Source organism: Ursus americanus, chromosome 29 (genome assembly GCF_024610735.1).
Source record: "Ursus americanus isolate L20-20 chromosome 29, mUrsAme1.1.p, whole genome shotgun sequence".
In the NCBI taxonomy this organism is placed as follows: domain Eukaryota; kingdom Metazoa; phylum Chordata; class Mammalia; order Carnivora; family Ursidae; genus Ursus; species Ursus americanus.
Window position 1 is genome coordinate 1,560,734 of NC_142155.1, and position 18,868 is coordinate 1,579,601.

Below are 18,868 nucleotides of genomic sequence, written 5' to 3' on the forward strand. Positions count from 1 at the left end.
AGAGGCATCGTGTAGTTAGGTCTTGATACACATAAACACACAATCTCTATCTTTCAATTCAAATGACTGGTCCATTTACCCTTAATTATTGATGTAGCTGAATTTAGAGCTACCATTTTATCACTCTTCATCCTTATCCTCAAATTTTCTTTTTCTTCGTCCAAGTTTTCTGTGTCTCTATTCCTCTCTTCCTGCCTTATTTTGGGTTAACAAAACTTTTTAGAATTTCATTTTATTTTATCTATTGATTTTTTTTTTTTTTTTAGCTATACCTCCTCTCATTATTTTTAAAGTGATTGTTTTAGGAATATCTAGTATATATCTTTAACTTTAACCACTTTACTTTAGTTAATACTGCACCCAACTAGGTGTTGGACAGTAGAATATCTTAGAATTTCAGGATTAAAAGCATTATTTGTCTCTTAGACTCCTGAAAATTTTCTAAAATGACTGTAAAAGATAAATAACACATAAAGCCAAAATGACACAGAAATCAGAAGAGGAGATGACAGCAATAAAGTTTTAGACGCCTGAAAGCCAAATGGATGAGTGATAACATACTCAGCAGAATGAAGAAAGGTGAAAATAAAGCCTGTATAAGTTGGAGGGGAACCTATAAAAAGCCAATGTATGCAACACCCCGTCCCCCCCCACCAACCAAAAAATGTAAGAACCAGAGATTCCAGGTAGTTCTGAAGTTAGGGGGCAGGAAGGTCTCAAATTCAATAGAAGAAGCAATATGAGCCGTAAATCCCCTCCCCCATCCTACACTACCAAGCAACCAGCCCCTTCTCTACCCTGCAAGAAGTATACATTTATTCCCTAGAGAGGATGGACCAGAGAAACATTATAGTAAAGGAAACACACTCAGGAGTGCGGGAGAGGTTTGAACTAAAGATCAGAAGCAAAAGTTTACAAGTCAAAACATTAAGATCCACCATCCCAGCAGCACCCGTTTTCCAAATAACCCTCAGAACACTTATTTGCAGATGATGGGGGGAATTCCAGCCCAAAAGACTTGCACACAGTCGGTTGGGGACGCCTGCCAGTGCAGCCAAACAGATGCATAAAAGAGTTCTGCCCACACACGTGGAGCTTCCATTCTGCTCTCTGGTCCATCACTCTCAAAATAAAAGGACAGACCTTTGAAGAAAGTCCTCTAAAATTAAGATTAATATCTAAGCAACTTAAATTGTCAGCCTCTGGTGCACGATTTTAAAAAGAAAAAGAAAGATGAAAAATGAGTTTCTGCTTCACACAAACTTAGAAAAGAGCCAGGTAACAACTGTCCTGAATTCAAGCTGGAGCTTCTAACTTCACCAAACAACTTCAATGATGGTGAGTAGAATTTACAAAAGAGCAAAGACAATCTGATCTGAATGCCTCAGTTTGCGTGGGAAAATTTAAATAGAATGTGATAAAGGCCTCTATGCACTTCAGAATGTCAACAGGGCATAATTATCAAAGATCATCTTATGTGACATTAGTATTAGGAAAAAAAGCCCTGATATATAACTAGGAAATTGATTTGAGGCAATTGATCATTAAAAATTAACCAGACGTCTGAGGAATCAGTTACACTCCAAATATTTTGAAAAACATTCATAAACTAGGGAGAACAATGACCAAACACCATTAGCAAGAGCCACATTGACCATATACTTAAAAGTGGTTTTACAATTTATGTCAATATTAAACAGGACACCCTCTCTCTAAAAGATTAGTTTTCCCCATTCCATGGGATCACTTCCCTGTCTGCCTATGCCTTAGGTCTACCACTGCCAGCTACCAACAGCACTTGACTACCTTGCTATTACCTCCTTGTGGGAAGGGGGAGCAAGTATGTCCTTGTGCTTTGGATTATTTCTTATTTTCCAAAGTAAGTCAGCTGCAAAGATTAGCTAAGATATAATAATGAACTTCAGAAGTAGAAAGCCACAGGAAAAATGTGTTCCTACCCTTAACAAAAAAGAAAAGGCCAGGCGTGCCTGGGTGGCTCAGTTGGTTAAGGGTCTGATTTGGGCTCAGGTCATAATCTCAGGGTCCAGGGTGGGCCCCACCTGCAGCCTTGTATCGGGCTCTGCTTTCAGTGGGGAGTCTGCTTGTGCTCTATTTCTCTCTCTCAAATAAATAAATAAAATCTTTAAAACATGAAAAATAGGGTGCCTGGGTGGCTCAGTTGGTTAAGTGCCTCCCTTCAGCTCAGGTCATGATCCTAGGGTTCTGGGATCAAGCCCCACATGGGGCTCCCTGCTCAGCAGGGAACCTACTTCTCCCTCTCCCTCTGCTGCTCTCCCTTCTCGTGTGTGCTTTCTCTCCTCTCTGTCAAATAAATAAATAAAATCTTTTAAAAAAATTAAATAAATAAAATGTAAATAAAACAACAAAAAAAGAAAAAGCCAGACAATCCATAAAAACCATAAGTTTTTGAGCCCATCAGGCAAGTGAGGTCACAAGGCAACCAATAATCTAAGTGGTAGCCCCTCTGAGAAGATGGGATACACGAGTTGTTTCATCTTTGACGGAGCACGGGAAAAAGACATTGCTATTAAAACAACTGAAATGTTAACAAATACTTGAAGGGCCAAATGTGCACTCATGCCAATTTACAACCCTGAAGGCCTCAGACACAGGATTCTGTACCCGCTCACAACCAAACTCGAGGGTGGAGCAGGAGTACCCAGAAGTCTCCGTACACTTTCCGACTGCCCAAATACACGGTGATTATCAGCTGCTGGTGGGGCAGATGCAAGAAATTCACGCGTGCTTCACACTGAACCCTCACATGCAGCAAAAGTTGTCTGCTTGGGGAGGTACAGCAAAGCCTCTCACCCTTGAGTTCCTGCGTTGATACCAGGCAGAAGTTTGCTGCTGCTGGGAAGGGAAGGAAACACACATCCCCCTTCACTCTGGTCTGACGCTAGGTAAATGCAAGATAAACACTGGGGGAGGGACAGAAAGCCCACTCATGCCCAGGCTCTGTGCTGATACAAACTAGAGGTCTTCTAGCACTGGGAGAGGCAGGGAAATTGCTCAGAGCCTATACCCTCTGCCCTGTCCTCCTCCTCTTGCCCTGCTGATATAAGGCAAAGCTCCACTGTCAGGAGGGGAGGTTGGGGAGAGGCAAAAACCCGCCTGCATTCTAGATCTTACACCCAGTATGAGGCAGAAGAGAATGTCCACTGAGGAAGTGACACAAACACTGAAAAAGTTCAGCCTCAGGGTGCTTTGGGTGGCTCAGTCGGTTAAGCAACTGCTTTGGCTCAGGTCATGATCCCAGAGTTCTGGGATCGAGTCCCTCATTGGGCTCCTTGCTCAGCAGGGAGCCTGCTTCTCCCTCTACCTGCTGCTCCCCCTGCTTGTACTCTCTCTCTGACAAATAAATAAATAAAATCTAAAAAAAAAAAAAGTTCAGACTCTGGGGCTCAAGTGCACAGGACCTGCCTGAGACTGAGGCTCAAACAGGAAAATTGCAAAACCCCTTCTGCCTCCACCACAAGTCTTGCACCAAGTAACAAGCAAGAGCAGCCCGGAGCACGGAAGGAGAGCCTACACAGCTATGCAAGGCAAGCTGTCAGCTAAGAGTGCAACAGGAACGAGGAGAAAATCCTCCAAGGCTGCTGGGCCCCACGCTACAAACAAGTTAGCAGCAACCCACTGTGGGAGGTATTTGAAGTCTGTGGTATACTGATGGTAACAACAGCAACAATAAACCCCAAAACCAACTCAACTACTACCCAGACTGACTCAATCGAATTGTCTGCCAGAAAAAGTGTACTTGTTTCTAAGTGTAAATACCTCAGGTTCTACTTTCCACCTTATGCAACGCGTGACATTCAAGCAAACATTACAAGTCACACTGAAAAAAAAAGACAAAAGAACTCTTTGTCAAGAGAGAAAAACAGTAACATAACCAGACTTAAGATGGTGTATATGTTAAACTATTACACAGGGATGTTAAAATAACTGTAATTAATGCCTTTAAAAAATCTAGTAGAAAATGTGGATGACATTTAACAGAGAAGAAATGTCATCACAGAGACAAAAACTACAAAAAGGCGTTTAATGGAAATACTAATACATTGTAAAATGGGCTCAAAACTCAATAATGGACCATGAATCTAAGAAATAAGAAAACTATCCAGAAATAACAAAGTTTCAAACTGATTAAGGAACTCCTGGGGCCCATAATCTAGAAACATCAAATATCAAGTTTCTCAACTGGTTACTATTTTGTGAAATATAAAGCCCTACTACGGTTTAAAACTCTTAAAACTCCTACGTGTAATCAAAATATACAAATGATTCAAGGTACATTTACTGAACACTAGCCAGGAGCCATGCCCTATGCTAGAAGGTAGGGGTAGGGAGGGAAGCAGTGAATTATATTCCCAAACTCAATTTAAATAGGAAAGACACTAAAAATGACCAAAACATGTTACAGATGTTCTAACAGAAGTCCAACACCAAGTGCTAAGGAAGAAAGCCCAGGGAAAGAAACACAGTCTGAGACGGCCAAAGTCATGAAGAGATTAAAGGAAGAAACTGTTGGCAGAAAGAAAGCAAAGAATTGAAGGGTGTTAGGGGCGCCTGGGTGGCTCAGTCATTAAGCGTCTGCCTTCAGCTCGGGTCATGAACCCAGGGTCCTGGGATCCAGCCCCGCGTCGGGCTCCCTGCTCAGCAGGAAGCCTGCTTCTCCCTCCCACTCCCCCTGCTTGTGTTCCCTCTCTCGCTGTCTCTCTCTCTGCCAAAGAAAAGAAAAGAAAAGAAAAGAAAAGAAAAGAAAAGAAAAGAAAAGAAAAGAATTGAAGGGTGTTAAATAGTGCTGGACAGGCAACTGCCCAAGGTCATGAGGAGGCTGGAGAGGACTGATAAGAGCATATGGAGATGAACCATAGTTAAGAAAATGTCTTAGAAAGAGTGGGATCTTTGAAAAGAGTGTGTCTTGGGCACCTGGGTGGCTCAGTGGGTTAAGCAACTGTCTTCGGCTCAGGTCATGATCCCAAGGTCCTGAGATCAAGTCCCACATTGGGCTCCTTGCTCAGCGGGGAGTCTGCTTCTCCCTCTTCCTCTGCCCCTAACCCTGCTCATGCTCTCATTCTCTCTCAAATAAATAAATAAAATTAAAAAAAAAAAAGAGTGTGTCTTTCCAATACAAGAGGAGAGAAGAAAGAAGACAGACATCACTAACTTTAAGCACCTTCTATTCACGGTGAATACCTATGTGTGTGCATGTGATCTCTCTCTCACAATCACAGCACCCAGCCTTTGCGTGTGCTTCTTCCCAGAGCCTGGAGCGCCGTTCCCATTCCTCTCTGCCTAGTTAACTTTCAGATCTCAGCTCCATCTTCTGCAGTGGTCACTCAGCACAGTGTACCTCTCCTTCACAATACTTGTCAGATTTAATTAATGCTTTGTGATCCCCACCACACTGTAAATTCCCTAAAATCAAAAGCCATCTCTGTTTTATATTTTCATGTTATCCCCAGAACCTGGTAGAGTGCATGATAAGAAATATTGATTAAATGAGTGAACCAAGATAGAGGAAAAGTTCAAAACTATCTTCTCTATTTTTTATGAATGACAGCTACACACAGGTAACAAAAAAAGCAAAAGCCATGTTTCATTAAATTACTAGAAATAAAAACTGTCCCAGAAGGATATCCTATATGATTGTTAATTAACATAAAAAAGAACTACAAGTAATAGGCACCCCATGGTAATTTCTTAATCAATTAATTTACATATGGCACTCGAAGTGAGTAACACACAAATGCTAACCCAGGATTCAATCCAGAGTTGAATATAATAAAACAGGAGAAAGTATGCCGTAACAGTTCAAGCTTAAAAGCTTAAGATCGGGTAATTCAAGACTATAATGACAGTAACTGTATAGTTTAAGCATAAAAGCTTAGAATCAGGTAATTCAAGAACATAACGAGAGTAACTGCAAATTATCTCCATAAATATATTGATGCCAACACTGCAGGAAAAGAGTCTTAAAATAGCCACCTTCTTAACTATGACAGGAGTAGAAATTAATGAAATAGAAAATGGATAAGCAACAAAGAAAATCAAAACCAAAAGTTAATAAAACTGATGCACTTCCAGTGAGACTGATCAAGAAAAAAAGAGAGAAGCCAAACAATCAGCAATATCCAGACCACAACAGGTGTATCACCACAGAACCTAAAGATGTAATAAGGGAATGCTGTGCACAGCTTTCTGGCAATATGGCAATATGGTCAATACCTGAGATTAGAATGAACAAATTCACTGAAAAACATAACATAAAAACTAAGAACAAAAGAAAATTTGAATTATCCTATATCTTTTTTTAAAATTGAGTTTATAATCACAAACATTCCCACAAAGAAAAAAATTTCAAAACGTTGGCTGAAGCTTGTAAACTGCTGTGTCAACCAAACAAAACCCCTGTGGGTCAGAGGAGGCCTGAGACCACCAGTTTGCTTCCTCTACTGAATTTTTAGTGAATGCAAGAAAGGGACAGAAAGAAGAAAACTTAAAAACAAAAACAAAAGCAAGGAAAAGATTGACAATTTAGGAGATACAGACAGAGTAAAAGCAAATCGTCTTGGATGTCAGCAGGACAGAACGAATAAAATCAGCAAGGATGAGATCATCTGCATTTAATAGGAGACAATAGGCAATGTGAAAACCTACAGATCAGGTTTGAAATGAGTAAGGGGAAATGTAGCTGTAAAAAAACGTTGATTTGTATTTCCTAAGCAAGCAAGCGATAGCAGAAGAGAGGTGTTCAGAAATCTGCCGTCAGGAAGTGATCAGGGCTGCGCACGAAGCAGACCAGGTACAGAGGAGCTGAGCTCCCTGTGATAATGGCACGTTATTGTTCAGATAAGCTCTGTACGCTTGTGATAATACACTCCATTACAAATTAAAAAGTTAGTCCCAAATTTGAAAGGCTATTCTTAGAAGAAAAAAGTTTCTCTGCTAGAGACAAAGAATACTACAGTTTCTCAAAATAAAAGTGAAGCAAGGAGCTAAGGAGACTTAAAGAAAAGAGCCTAATGTTGGAAAAATCAGCTCTGTTCTTGGTGGACTTGAATCTAACCCAAAAAGTATAAAACTCTCTTTATTTCTGGAGTATAAATAAAAAACAGCCTAGTCGATGCTCTTTTCTCTCAGCAGTTACGTTCCACGAAGTCACTGTGAACACTGAATTGGCAAACACTGAACCATTGCTCCTTGGGGGAAAAGGCAGCGTTAGGTTCCTGTAAGCCTCTGGTCACATTTTTGTCAAACAGTCCATAACCGTGGTGCTTATGGTGTATTTCTGTTTAAAGATACCTTAGTCCATATGTATTGCTGCTTCATGGGCATTTAATTCACAGCCGGCAGCACTGAATTCACGCCAGAACAAAGCTTAACTAACATACGTATTTTCTCTGTGAGGCACATCACAGCCTTCAGCACTATCCTTGGGGGCCACTTTAAGCCAAGAACACCAACAAAAAGCACAAAATATGAAAAACATGGCACGTAACAGACCTCAAGAAAGAGACATCTTTACGGTATGAGAGCAGAAATAGGAAGGCAGAGCATGGCCTTGTTCAACCTGAAATAGGAATGTGTGCTTGGGCCAACACATTTTTCCCTGTGCTGCTCATGTCTGCAAATGACTATGAAAGCACTGTGAGTATTGATTTCTGGGGTTACAACTTTAGTGAGTAGGCAAATTTGCAAATTTGGAATTCACGAACAATGAGGATTGTCTGTATGCACAAAAATTTACACTACCATCCTACAAAGTAAATTTTAAAAACGTTTACTGTAAACGTATTTAGAAATCTAGGAAGCTGGATTCCTATAACAGGACTAAATACTACTTCTCGGAATCGATCTACCAAGATTTTCCTTTTTTTTTTAAAGATTTTTTATTTATTAGAGAGAGAGCAGAGTGAGCGAGCAAGAACATGAGTGGGGGGAGGAGCAGAGGGAGAGGGAGAAGCAGCCTCCCTGCTCAGCAGGGAGCCTGATGCGGGGTTCAACCCCAGGACCCTGAGATCATGACCTGAACTGAAATCAAGAGCTGGACACTCAACCAACTGAGCCACCCAGGGGCCCGAAGATATTCTAAATAGTAATGAAACACAAAAAGTATGGACCCATTTGAAGTCACTTTTACAGCGATCTCAAACAGGCCTCTTCAATTTACTAGTATATGATAATCAGCATTAGGAGAAATCAAAGCATGTTTATTTCTAAGTTAAAATGAAATCCATTAAATCCCTTATGAGCAACTTAATCTCATAAATTGTTTAAAGATTTTATTTATTTATTTGAGAGAAAGAGAGAGAGAGGGCACACACAGGGGGAGGGGCAGAGGGAGAGGAAGAGAATCTCAAGCAGACTTCCCGCTGAGCACAGAACCCAACCTAGGGCTTATTCTCAGGACCCTGCCATAGCCACCTGAGCCAAAACCAAGAGTCAGACTCCTAACTGACTGAGCCACCCAGGTAGGTGCCCCAAATCCCATCAATTTTTAACAGAGCAGCCAGTCTACTGACGGTAATCATCTTTTTCTAAATACCATTCATTCAAATGACTGTTACTGAGTATCAGGCAGGCTACGCTCACCCTCACTCTCACTGAGATCAAAGGCTGTATACCTTGCTGCCAAAAAATGATTTCATGACTTAAGATATCATTACCCACACTGATTACATCCTATAATAAAATATACTACAGGGAAAACAAAGCCTGATGTAGGCTCTACGGAGCTTTCACAGATGAGTGATTCAGATGTTTGCTCAAAGTTTCACATGTTTGTAAATCACCTTTCATTCTCGAGAGAGAAACAGCAATAACAGAGAAAACTACCAAAGTTTGCATTAATGGTAAATTCAACAAGAATTTTTAAAAAGCATTATCACTCCTATCCTATCCATTCCCTCAACATTCCAATTACAACCTACTACATTACAGTAATTACATACTTCACAGAAAATGGTGATTAAGTGAACAAACTGGAAACCCCATATACTGCCTTACAGATCATTCTAGGCCAGTGCTCACATTTTAGTTTATGTTTTACAGACTGCTGCCAGCCAAGTGTTCTTTTCACACCATCTTTTTTAGGAATGTAACTGGACTCAACACAATTGAACACGTGCATAAATACTGATATATACACAAAAAAAGAAAATAATCTCCATTATATTAGCCATAAAAACCCATACCAAAGTGTATATTTTCTAAGATTTCTTTAAAAAACTAATTGTGTCTACCTTAACACGATCAGCTAAAATTGGAACAGATCTAAATATGGGGCAATTGTTAGACAAATGAAGAATTTAATATTTTATCAAGGAGGGGAAAATGATACCACGATACCATGTTTCCCTATGGTACAGCTTCAATTAAAAATTGGGCCCAAACGTTATCTCTGACCTTCTAAGGTAAATTTGGCATACATTCGCCTTTAAGAAGATATCATTTAGGGGCGCCTGAGTGGCTCAGCCGTTAAGCGTCTGCCTTCGGCTCAGGGCTTGATCCCGGCGTTATGGGATCGAGCCCCACGCTGGGCTCTTCTGCTGGGAGCCTGCTTCTTCCTCTCCCACTCCCCCCGCTTGTGTTCCCTCTCTCGCTGGCTGTCTCTCTCTCTGTCAAATAAATAAATACAATCTTTAAAAAAAAAAAAGATATCATTTATATTTTAAATTAGAACAATAAGAAAAAGATGGTAACATTTAGTCACATGCTTACTTTAAATTTTGACTATCTCAGAAATTACCAGTAATCTGTTTAATCTGTTTATCTCACAGTCATCCTACTTTCCATTGTCTTTGTCAACATCCTGGTTCCCCAATACCACCTGAACTTCTGTAACGAGCTAAATGCTGTTTGTCCCGTTTAATTCACTACACCCACCGCCAGACTCATGTTTCCAAGGCATACTCTGACCACACTGTCCCCACATTCATGTATCTCCTAGAGTCCATACAGCCATCTAAATTAAGGACATTAAGGACATTTCTCAGCCTGGCTTCCAAGGTCCTTTACTATCTGACCTAGCATAGCTTTCTAGTCTCCTTTATAACTGTTCAACAATTAACCTAAGTTCCAGGATGTATCTCAAGCCTTTCTGGGTCTGTAGCTTAGGCTTTCCCTCTGCTTTGATGTACTTCCTCCTTATTTTCTAATGAAAACCTGCTCACAGCTTCCAAGCTATCACTACGACAACAGTGTCTCTGATTTTCCTAACCCACACATCTCCCTCCTTCCAATCTGATGTCACTTTCTTTATAGCTTCTTGGGGCACTTCACTCAGATATGTCCACCCGTCCATCATTTATCCTCCCCTACTAGAGGGAAAGCTCAAAGAGCATGACCTAAATTGAGTATTTCTTGATAATATAAATTGAACTCATCAAAAAGGGGGAAAAAAAAGACACTTTACTTTTTGCAAAGGGGTTTTCCTTATTACTAATAGAGCCTTATTACTAATAGAGTAGAACACATTCTCCAACAGAGACTTTAAACAAATTTATCCTTAAATCAACAACCTTACCAGACAAGGTGCTATACATTCATTCTTTATAGGAGATCTATAACTGGGAGCAGTGTACATATTACTTTTCAAACACAGCACACTAGTCCCTTATCTCCATCAATACACCAAATGAATAATAAAGTATGACTGTTATATTAATGTCTCATTTATCTAACATCACTAAGACACGAAGGGTTCACATAAGTGAGTTTTCTAGAGAGGTGGCTTCCTACTATAGAAACAGAACTCACATGCCTACAGCCTGCACCAGCGGAGATTCTCCTGGACACTGACCTCCACTTCACCCAGTCTAGCAGAAAACACTCATGCAGAGTGTGGCAGTCATTTTCTACCAGATACTTACACCTGGTAAAACAGGTGGGCAGCATGGAGAAAGAGCAAGGAGGGTATTAAAAACCCTACAGAACGGCAAAAGGAGCGGCGCCTGGGTGGCTCTCAGTTGGTTAAGTGGCCAACTCTTGATTTCGGCTCAGGTCATGATCTCAGGGTCATGAGATAGAGCCCCATGTTGGGCTCCACGCTCAGCGGTGAGTCTGTCTCTCTCCCTCTCCCTCTGTCCTTCCCCCCTCTGGTGTGCACACTCCTGTTCTCTCTTTCTCTCAAACAAATAAATCTTTTTTAAAAATTAAAAATAAATAAATAAAATAAATGGCAAAGGGAGTTTTTTTGCATCTAGCAGAATCCTCATTCCAGTTTATGGGTACTATCCACAGTTGTATTTCCCTGAGAAACTTCGGGGAGTTGAGCAGCTGTTCTTCTGTCTTAGAACAAGTGATGTCATCACCTGCTGAAGAGTCCACCCCCTTTGCTACTGAAAAAAATTTCACACTCTGATTGTGTCTGTTATGGGTTGAATTGCGTACCCCCCAAATTCATATGTTGAAGTCCTACCCACAAGTATTTCAGAACGTGACCCTATTTGGATATACGGTCAATGCAGATATAATTAGATGAGGTCATTCTAGAGTAGGGCAGGGTCTTAATCCAATATGCCTGGGGTCCTTATAAAAATGGGAAATTTGGACCCAGACAAGTACACAGGGAGAATGCAGTGTGAAGCTGAAGGCAGACTGGGGTGATGCTTCTACAAGCCAAGCAACTTCAAAGACTGGCAGCAAACCAGCAGAAGCTAGGTGAGAGACAGAGACATTTTTCTTTTTCACGGCCTTGTGAAAAAGGCACCCTGATCTCAGATTTTAGCCTCCAGAATGATGAGAAAATAACTCACTGTGGTTTAAGCCACCTAGTTTGTGCTACTTTGTTTGGGTGTCCCTAGCAAACTAACAGTGTCTACTGAAATCTTTACATTTATCACATCACCAATCCACCAGGACAACCACACACCTCTGTGAGTAACAAAACTTCTTAAAAATGTTAAGCAAATTCATTCAACAAACAACACATATTGATGACCTCTATGTGCCAGGCACCAAGGACAGAACAGTATGGCTGACATGACATGGTCTCTGCCCTCATACACTCTGCCCACAGTGTAATCAGGATAACTGACAACATACCATAATTATACAATGATAAATTACAATTGTGTAACACCAATGAATGACAAACCGACACTTCAAAGATCGTGGGCATATTTAACCATATCTGGATGACTCCATGACATTGCTATGGAAGCCCATTGTACGTTCCCACGCCCTTTATTGCTTTCGTTCCCCTCTGAGGTGTGAGACTGTTGATTACCGTGAGGTCTGCTTTTATCAGCTACTCTCCTGTATCTCTGCTCACTCTCACCAATCTACTCATTTCTAGTTTGGCATTTCTAATTTGCTATGGGGCTACAAAAATCAGATCATTAATATTGCTAAGAAACTTACATTAAATAATAAAAATTGCTTCATGTGAGAACTTAAGATTTGGCTTAAACACAGGCTTTCTGATTTACTTTCGATTCTCAGAGACATTTTTCTGGCAGAACAATTTCTCCCATTCAAAATGATTCTGTTATAAGGCACTAAGGTGGGACATGATTATATGTAAACTAGAGTGTTACTGAATAACCCCCCGGGGAAAACACTTGCTTTCTTTCAAAGGGAGTACAGTGCAGGTATGCTATGTAAACAGTTACCTAAGAAAGAAATACTGTCCAAATTCAGAATTACATACTTCATAGTCCAGCGTAAGGCATATTTTTGTTATCTAATTGTGAATCATATCACCAAATAATAGGATCATGAGGTCATATGCCATTACAACTGGAAAGCCCAGCCAAAACTTTTTGCAGTACGTAATAAATACCACGTACCTCTTATGCATATCCAGCAATCATCTTTTTTGTTGTGTTTTTTAAGTTCTTCTTCAGTTACTTCAATTAACCTGCCTTTTAATCCTGTTAGATCCTTTCCACTTTTGGTGAGGCGAATCCAATCCATAAGACTTCTGCCCTGTTTTAGAGGGACCTAAAAAAGGAAAAGGGAAGAAGTCAATGTGGCTTCTTTGAGTCAGCTGCCTCCCCCTCCCCCACCCGCTGCTTCTCTGCAGGCTGCATCAGTACTCTTATCCTCATTCAAAAAGATAAGAAAACTCAAACCTAACAATTCAACAATTTTTTTTTACAGATTTAGATGGTTGTCAAAATCATCTCTGATGTATTAGAATTATAAATAGAACAATATAAAATACATGGACTATGACGTAGGGCTTAGAAATTCTGTCACACAAATGTTCACCATAATGGTATCTAATACAACAAGAACACTGTTGAACCTGGAGGCAGAAAACAAGTTTTGGTCCTGGCTCTGCTCTGTCACTAATATGCTGGAGTCACTTACCAACTTAGACCAAAATTTCTTTCCCTTAAAAATCCCAAGAGATTTAATAGAAGAAAATATAAATGGCTAGCTAAAGTTGATTTTCTGGATTGTCAATATACATAGAACATTAGAAATCACAAGGCAGCAATCTGTTTTCTAAGAATTCACTGAGAAACAAAAGTTCTCAAATAATGTAAAAAAACAAACAAACTGTAACACTCTAGGGAAGGGTTTGGCAAACTGGCCCATGCCTGTTTCTATATCACTCTGGAGCCTAGAATCATTTTCACACATTGCGGTGGTGGGAAAGAGACTCAACTGTTGTGTGGCCCTCAGAGCCTAAAATATTTATTATCTGGCCCTTTGCAGAAAAGTTTGCCTACCCCTGCACAAGAGATTTACTAAAGGATGTTCGGTTTTGGTAGTTTTTGCTTTTTCAAAATACACTTTAAAGGCTTTTGGATGAGAGATATTACTAATATTTTAACCAATTAAGACAACCTAGTGGAAATTTTTCAGAGATGGTCTTGAGCTACTGTCTAAACTTGTACAACTAGTTTGTAACATAGTACCAGAGAAATGTCTGAAGACCAAAGACACGTTCAAAGAAGAAGTATATTGCTACAGACTCAACGTTTGTGCCCCTCCAAAGTTCATGCTGAAATCCTAACCTCCAATGTGATGGTATTAGGAAGTAAGGTTATGGTAGGTGATTAAATCATAAAGGTAGAGCCTTCATGAATGCTATTAATGCCCTTATTAAAAAGGCCACGAAGAGCTCCCTCATCCTTTCTGCCATGTGAGGATGTGGGGGAAAAAATGGCTATGACCCAGGAATCAGGCCTTCATCAGACATCGAACTCGGTGCATTGATCTTGGAATTCCCAGCCTCCAGAACTGTGAGAAATAGACTGTTGTTTAAAATCCACCTTGTAAAGTGTACGGTCCTCTGTTATAACAGACTGAATAGACTATTTATATACCTCACTTTCTGGAATCTTGCCTATTGTGGGCATTCATTTTCCCCCCAAATAACCAAGTTAATAGGTCTCTGGTACCACTGCAATTTCACATTCCTTCCTACCAATTTTATCACCCCATTCTCACCATCCCTGAAACTCTCTAGGTCTCTTAGTCCCAATAAATGAAGTGAAGTATGAGAATATGATCTTTCCCATCCAAACCGAATCACTCATCTCTCGTCTATGTGGATTCCATAATCCACTGTGGTTAATGCATAATCTTCCGAAAATGCAAACCTAAGCATGGGCCCTCCCTCTTTCAGTGGCTCCCCACACTACCTTATAATAATATCTCTAAATTCCCTAGACTGGTTTACCAGGCCCTTCATATCTGGTCACAGTTTACCTCACTAGCTCTGAGTTTTAATTTTTGCTCCTTGCTATTAAATGCTTTAGCTAAATGGGAACTGATTCATTGATTGCTATGAAACACCTGCTCCTCAACCTGGCCCAGTTCTCTCCCTCTTTCCCACAGACACTATCTCCTCCAGAAGCCTTCTCTGACCCCAAGCCCTCTGTGTCATAACACACAGTAATAGTACTTATGACATTTATAACTGACTATTTATTAGTCTGTGCAGCCTATTAGACTAAACTCCTTGGAAACAGAGACCACATCTCCAGCAAATAGTAGGTTCTCAAAAAATATTTATTTACTAATATTAGTAGAAACAATAATAGCTATCACATCTAGAATGCAGACTCTGCACCAGACACTGTGCTCAGGGCTTTACACAACAATCACACAACAATCCATGGAATGCAAATAAAAGTCTAAGGGCAAGTAACACAGTGAGTGCTAAGAGAAACATTATCTCATTTAATCCCATGAACAGCCCTATAAAATGGGTACTATTATTCTCATTTACACCTGAGAAAACTGAGACTCAGAGACTAAGTCGGGAGTTGGGAAAAGAATCTGGGTCTTTCTCACTCAAAAGTCTATGCTTTTAACTATTATGATATAAAAGCTCCCCAACTAGCTTCTATTTTTTCAACCTCTATCCATTTCATACAATCCTGAATCAGGTTCTGATACATGCAAGATTACCTTATTTCATAAAGGGGGAAAAAAGTCTCACTTTCCCTTTGAATTGTGCAATAACGGTATTCTGTTCTCTTTTTGGACCCAAAGACTCACCTTTGCCATCACCGCCTGTGGACCTTTAGTCTTTGCCTCTGAGCTTTCTCCTTTAAAAGGATGCTAAGAACGTGGTTTGTAGTTTTAGTACAGAAGCCAGCAACTCTTATACTCTAATTCAGAGATTCTTTCTCCAGAAAGTCTATACTATTTAGCCAAGCATCCAGTACAAGGAGAGAAAAGGTCAAACATAAGGAGGGGACAGATGATTAGATGACTGGATGATATATGGAGCTATGGAGCAATAAATGACATCACATCCAAGTTTCAGCATTCAAAGCAACATTTCTTAATCAGTTTCCTTTTCTGTGATATAGAGGTAACAAAAGCAACCACTTCATGGGATTATTGTAAAGATTAAATGAGTTAATACACATGAAGCACTCAGAACACTTAGAACATACATACCGTAAGCACCAAATAAATCTCAGCTATAGTATTATTACAGTTGGAATTACAGACTCTGAAAAGCTAATGAAAGCTACAGATCCCTGAATCCATAATTCTGATATAGAGTCAAACTCCTGGTTTAAGTGGAGAGGAGGAAAAGAAAGAAAAAAAAAAAAAAGTCAGTGAAGATCTTAATCATGCTAAGATCCAAGAGTCCTAGAAATGGGGGTGGGGGTAGGGGGAGTGGCCCAAGTAGGCGAAAGTTTCAAAAACAAAATATGAACAAAACATGCAAATGAACTTACAGAATGAGGAACTAACGAATAACTGCACAGGAGACAATTTTATTAAATTTTATAAATATAAAATACATTTGTATTCCACCTGTTGCTAAGAGTAAACTATGTTCAACAAAAAGTTAGAGTATTGTATTAGCTTCAAAATCAGCAAGTGGTATCAACAGAAAAGACCGTGTGATGAAACAGGTACTAGAGGAAGAAAGGCAGCATGGCTTAGAGAAGTGTCCGTAAACCCACCCCAGGATTGTAAACATTTGTTCTCGCTCCCCCCATCTTCCCTAGCTCTGGGAGTCCCCACCTTTGGAGGATGGTCACTGGTCAGTGTCGCTACTGCCCAACCTCTCCCTTCTCCTAGGGAACCCACATCACTCACAACTCCTTCCGGAAAGTACAGAACAAAAGACCGGAGACACGATAGACTGAGGGACCGAAGCTAATACTGAGTACCTATGATAACGGCAAAAGAACGGTGCTGGCCCTGTCCTACACAACTCAATTTAATTCGCGGGAAAAGACTTCCCAGAACGGGAAAAGAGGATGGGGGGAAAAGGCTAATAGGTGAGAGAAAGGGAGGTTAGGATAGTTCGAGGAAGGCAGACGGCCGGGGAAAGAGATCACCAGCAAGGACGAGAAGGAACGCAGGCTGGAGAGGAGGACAGGGGTTGGAAGAGGGGGCCGAAAGAGAGAATGCACCGTTCGGTAGTACGGAACGCCGGCGGGAGGCGAGCTGAACAAGACGCACGGTGTCACCCACTTACCTTGCTACGCCCCCCGGAGGCGACGCGCTGCTGCGAGCTGGGGGCCGGGAAAGACTGGGAAGGGACGTTCAGCATCCTGGACCCCTGGCCCGGGCCCTGCCCGGGGTCCGCCGCCGGACAGGATCGCTCGGCTCGACCCCTCTAGGGTACCACCTCCCGCTCCGGCTCCGAGGCCGGGCAGAGGCCAAGCCCCCGACCCACTTCCGGGGTCGTCCGGGGTGAGGCGCGCCGTGACGCAGCACGTCGAGGCCGCGGGAGGCGGAGCCAACGGGACCAACGCAGCGCCGGCAGGGGAGGAACCAGACCAGAGTACGCGGGCCGCGTTAGCCCGGCGCCCTGAATTTCAGCACCGCACTGAGGTGACAGCTATCCCGCGGAAGGACCGAAGACAAAGCGAAGCTGTTCCTTAGCCCTGGTGCTGACAGAATCTGAGCATAAATTCTTACCAACTCCTGTTAACCCAGAACACGAGTGTCTGCCCGTTGCTAAGCCCTACCTTCGCACCACCCGAAGTATGGAAGAAAATACCACCGTCAAAGCATTCGGATTTCTCTGAAACCCTCTCCTCTAAAGCACCCGGCTGTACAGGAAAGAGAAATTTTAAGAGTTAAGGCGTCAAATGCAAACAGCCACAGCCACTCTTATGAGGTGAAGCCTCACTTTTAAGAACCCCCACTAATGACTAAAGAATGAATCAAAGAAGTTAGTAGTCTCCTGCTCCATTCACCCACTCAAAAGTTCTTCCTCCTCATCTAACTTCCCGTCTTCGCCGAAAGCTACAGGGAATTGTGTACAGATACAGCCCATCCCCAAATGCAGTGACGAACAGTTGTTTGTCAGATAGGTTTAGTTGGAATGCCATCTCTGCACTTACTAAATGAGCAGCCTTATGCAAGTTATTTTAGTATTTTCCCCATCTGCCTAATGGATTTAGGTTTCAGGAAAAATTAAATGAGATGTCATATGTAAACTACCTAGTATAGTGCCCGGTTAATAGTAGGCACTCAAAAAATGGCAGGGGCTCGTCATACTATTCCGACATACTGAAAGAAGCTCAAATACTGTGCAGCTAAAAACAAGACCCTAATGTTCAAGGTCCAGATTGGTGACCTGGTGGGTTTTTTGCATATCCCTTGGGGAACACACACCTCCTGAGCGCAGAATTCAGTGAAGGGAAAGTTTTCAGAAGAAATACGTTCTAAATAACTCTCCCTGTCTGCCTGCCATTAGTAATTTTTCCTTACTCTGACACATGATTTGAACTTGCTCTATTTCAACAGCCTTGTCCTTTAAGTTCCTGTAAATCAATGTTTGTAGCATCCTTTCAATTAGAAGGAAGGTGTGTGATCTATGTAGCCATCCAAGTAAGAGGCATTCCGTAGCCAGGTAACCATCTCTGACCTTCACCTCTACCCATCATCATTCTGGGATACTAAGAAACATTTGCAATTAAAATGCTTATTGTGAGACTGCATTTGAGCTAAAGAACTTCATGACCATAGTCTAGTTTACCTCTACTTTGCAATGTGCTCCTGTTTTCTCTGTCATTGAATGATGATGTATTCTTCTGTGAGTTACATTTAAAAAAACTAATCACTGAGAATTTCTTATTTCACTACCCATGAGAAAATCTGTCCATGACAATATAAGGAGCAAGGAGCCAGAACAAAGGAAGGTTATGCGGTTGAAGAATGTTTCATATCTGCCAAATGTCTTAGCTCCCCCTTAGACAGAAATGGAAAAAGATCAAATTCTAGCCTTTTGGCTCTCCTTTTTTAGACACCATATAAGTCATGCTCACTTAAACATTTTTTTTTTGAATTCTGGGGATCCCTCAATGAAGTGCTGTAATTATTGAACACCAATGCTATTTAATTACTGGATTTAACAGCAGCGGAAGAGTATTGAAGTGTGTATTACTTGATTCATCAT

The 18,868-nt window shown here is 41.1% G+C and overlaps 1 protein-coding gene across 3 annotated transcripts in view; it reads right to left on the reverse strand.

The window, feature by feature from the left end:
• CYB5R4 (cytochrome b5 reductase 4) overlaps positions 1-17,154 on the reverse strand; it is an 82,180-nt gene extending 65,026 nt beyond the window's left edge. For all 3 annotated transcript variants that reach the window (XM_045804499.2, XM_045804494.2, XM_087856909.1), the window contains exons 1-2: positions 16,937-17,154; positions 12,819-12,972 (exon numbers count right to left, since the gene is read on the reverse strand). In XM_045804499.2, the coding sequence (XP_045660455.1) occupies positions 12,819-12,972; positions 16,937-17,011 (229 nt within the window). In that variant the 5' untranslated portion in view covers positions 17,012-17,154. The remainder of the gene's footprint in view (positions 1-12,818; positions 12,973-16,936) is intronic.
• Positions 17,155-18,868: the final 1,714 nt, after the last annotated feature.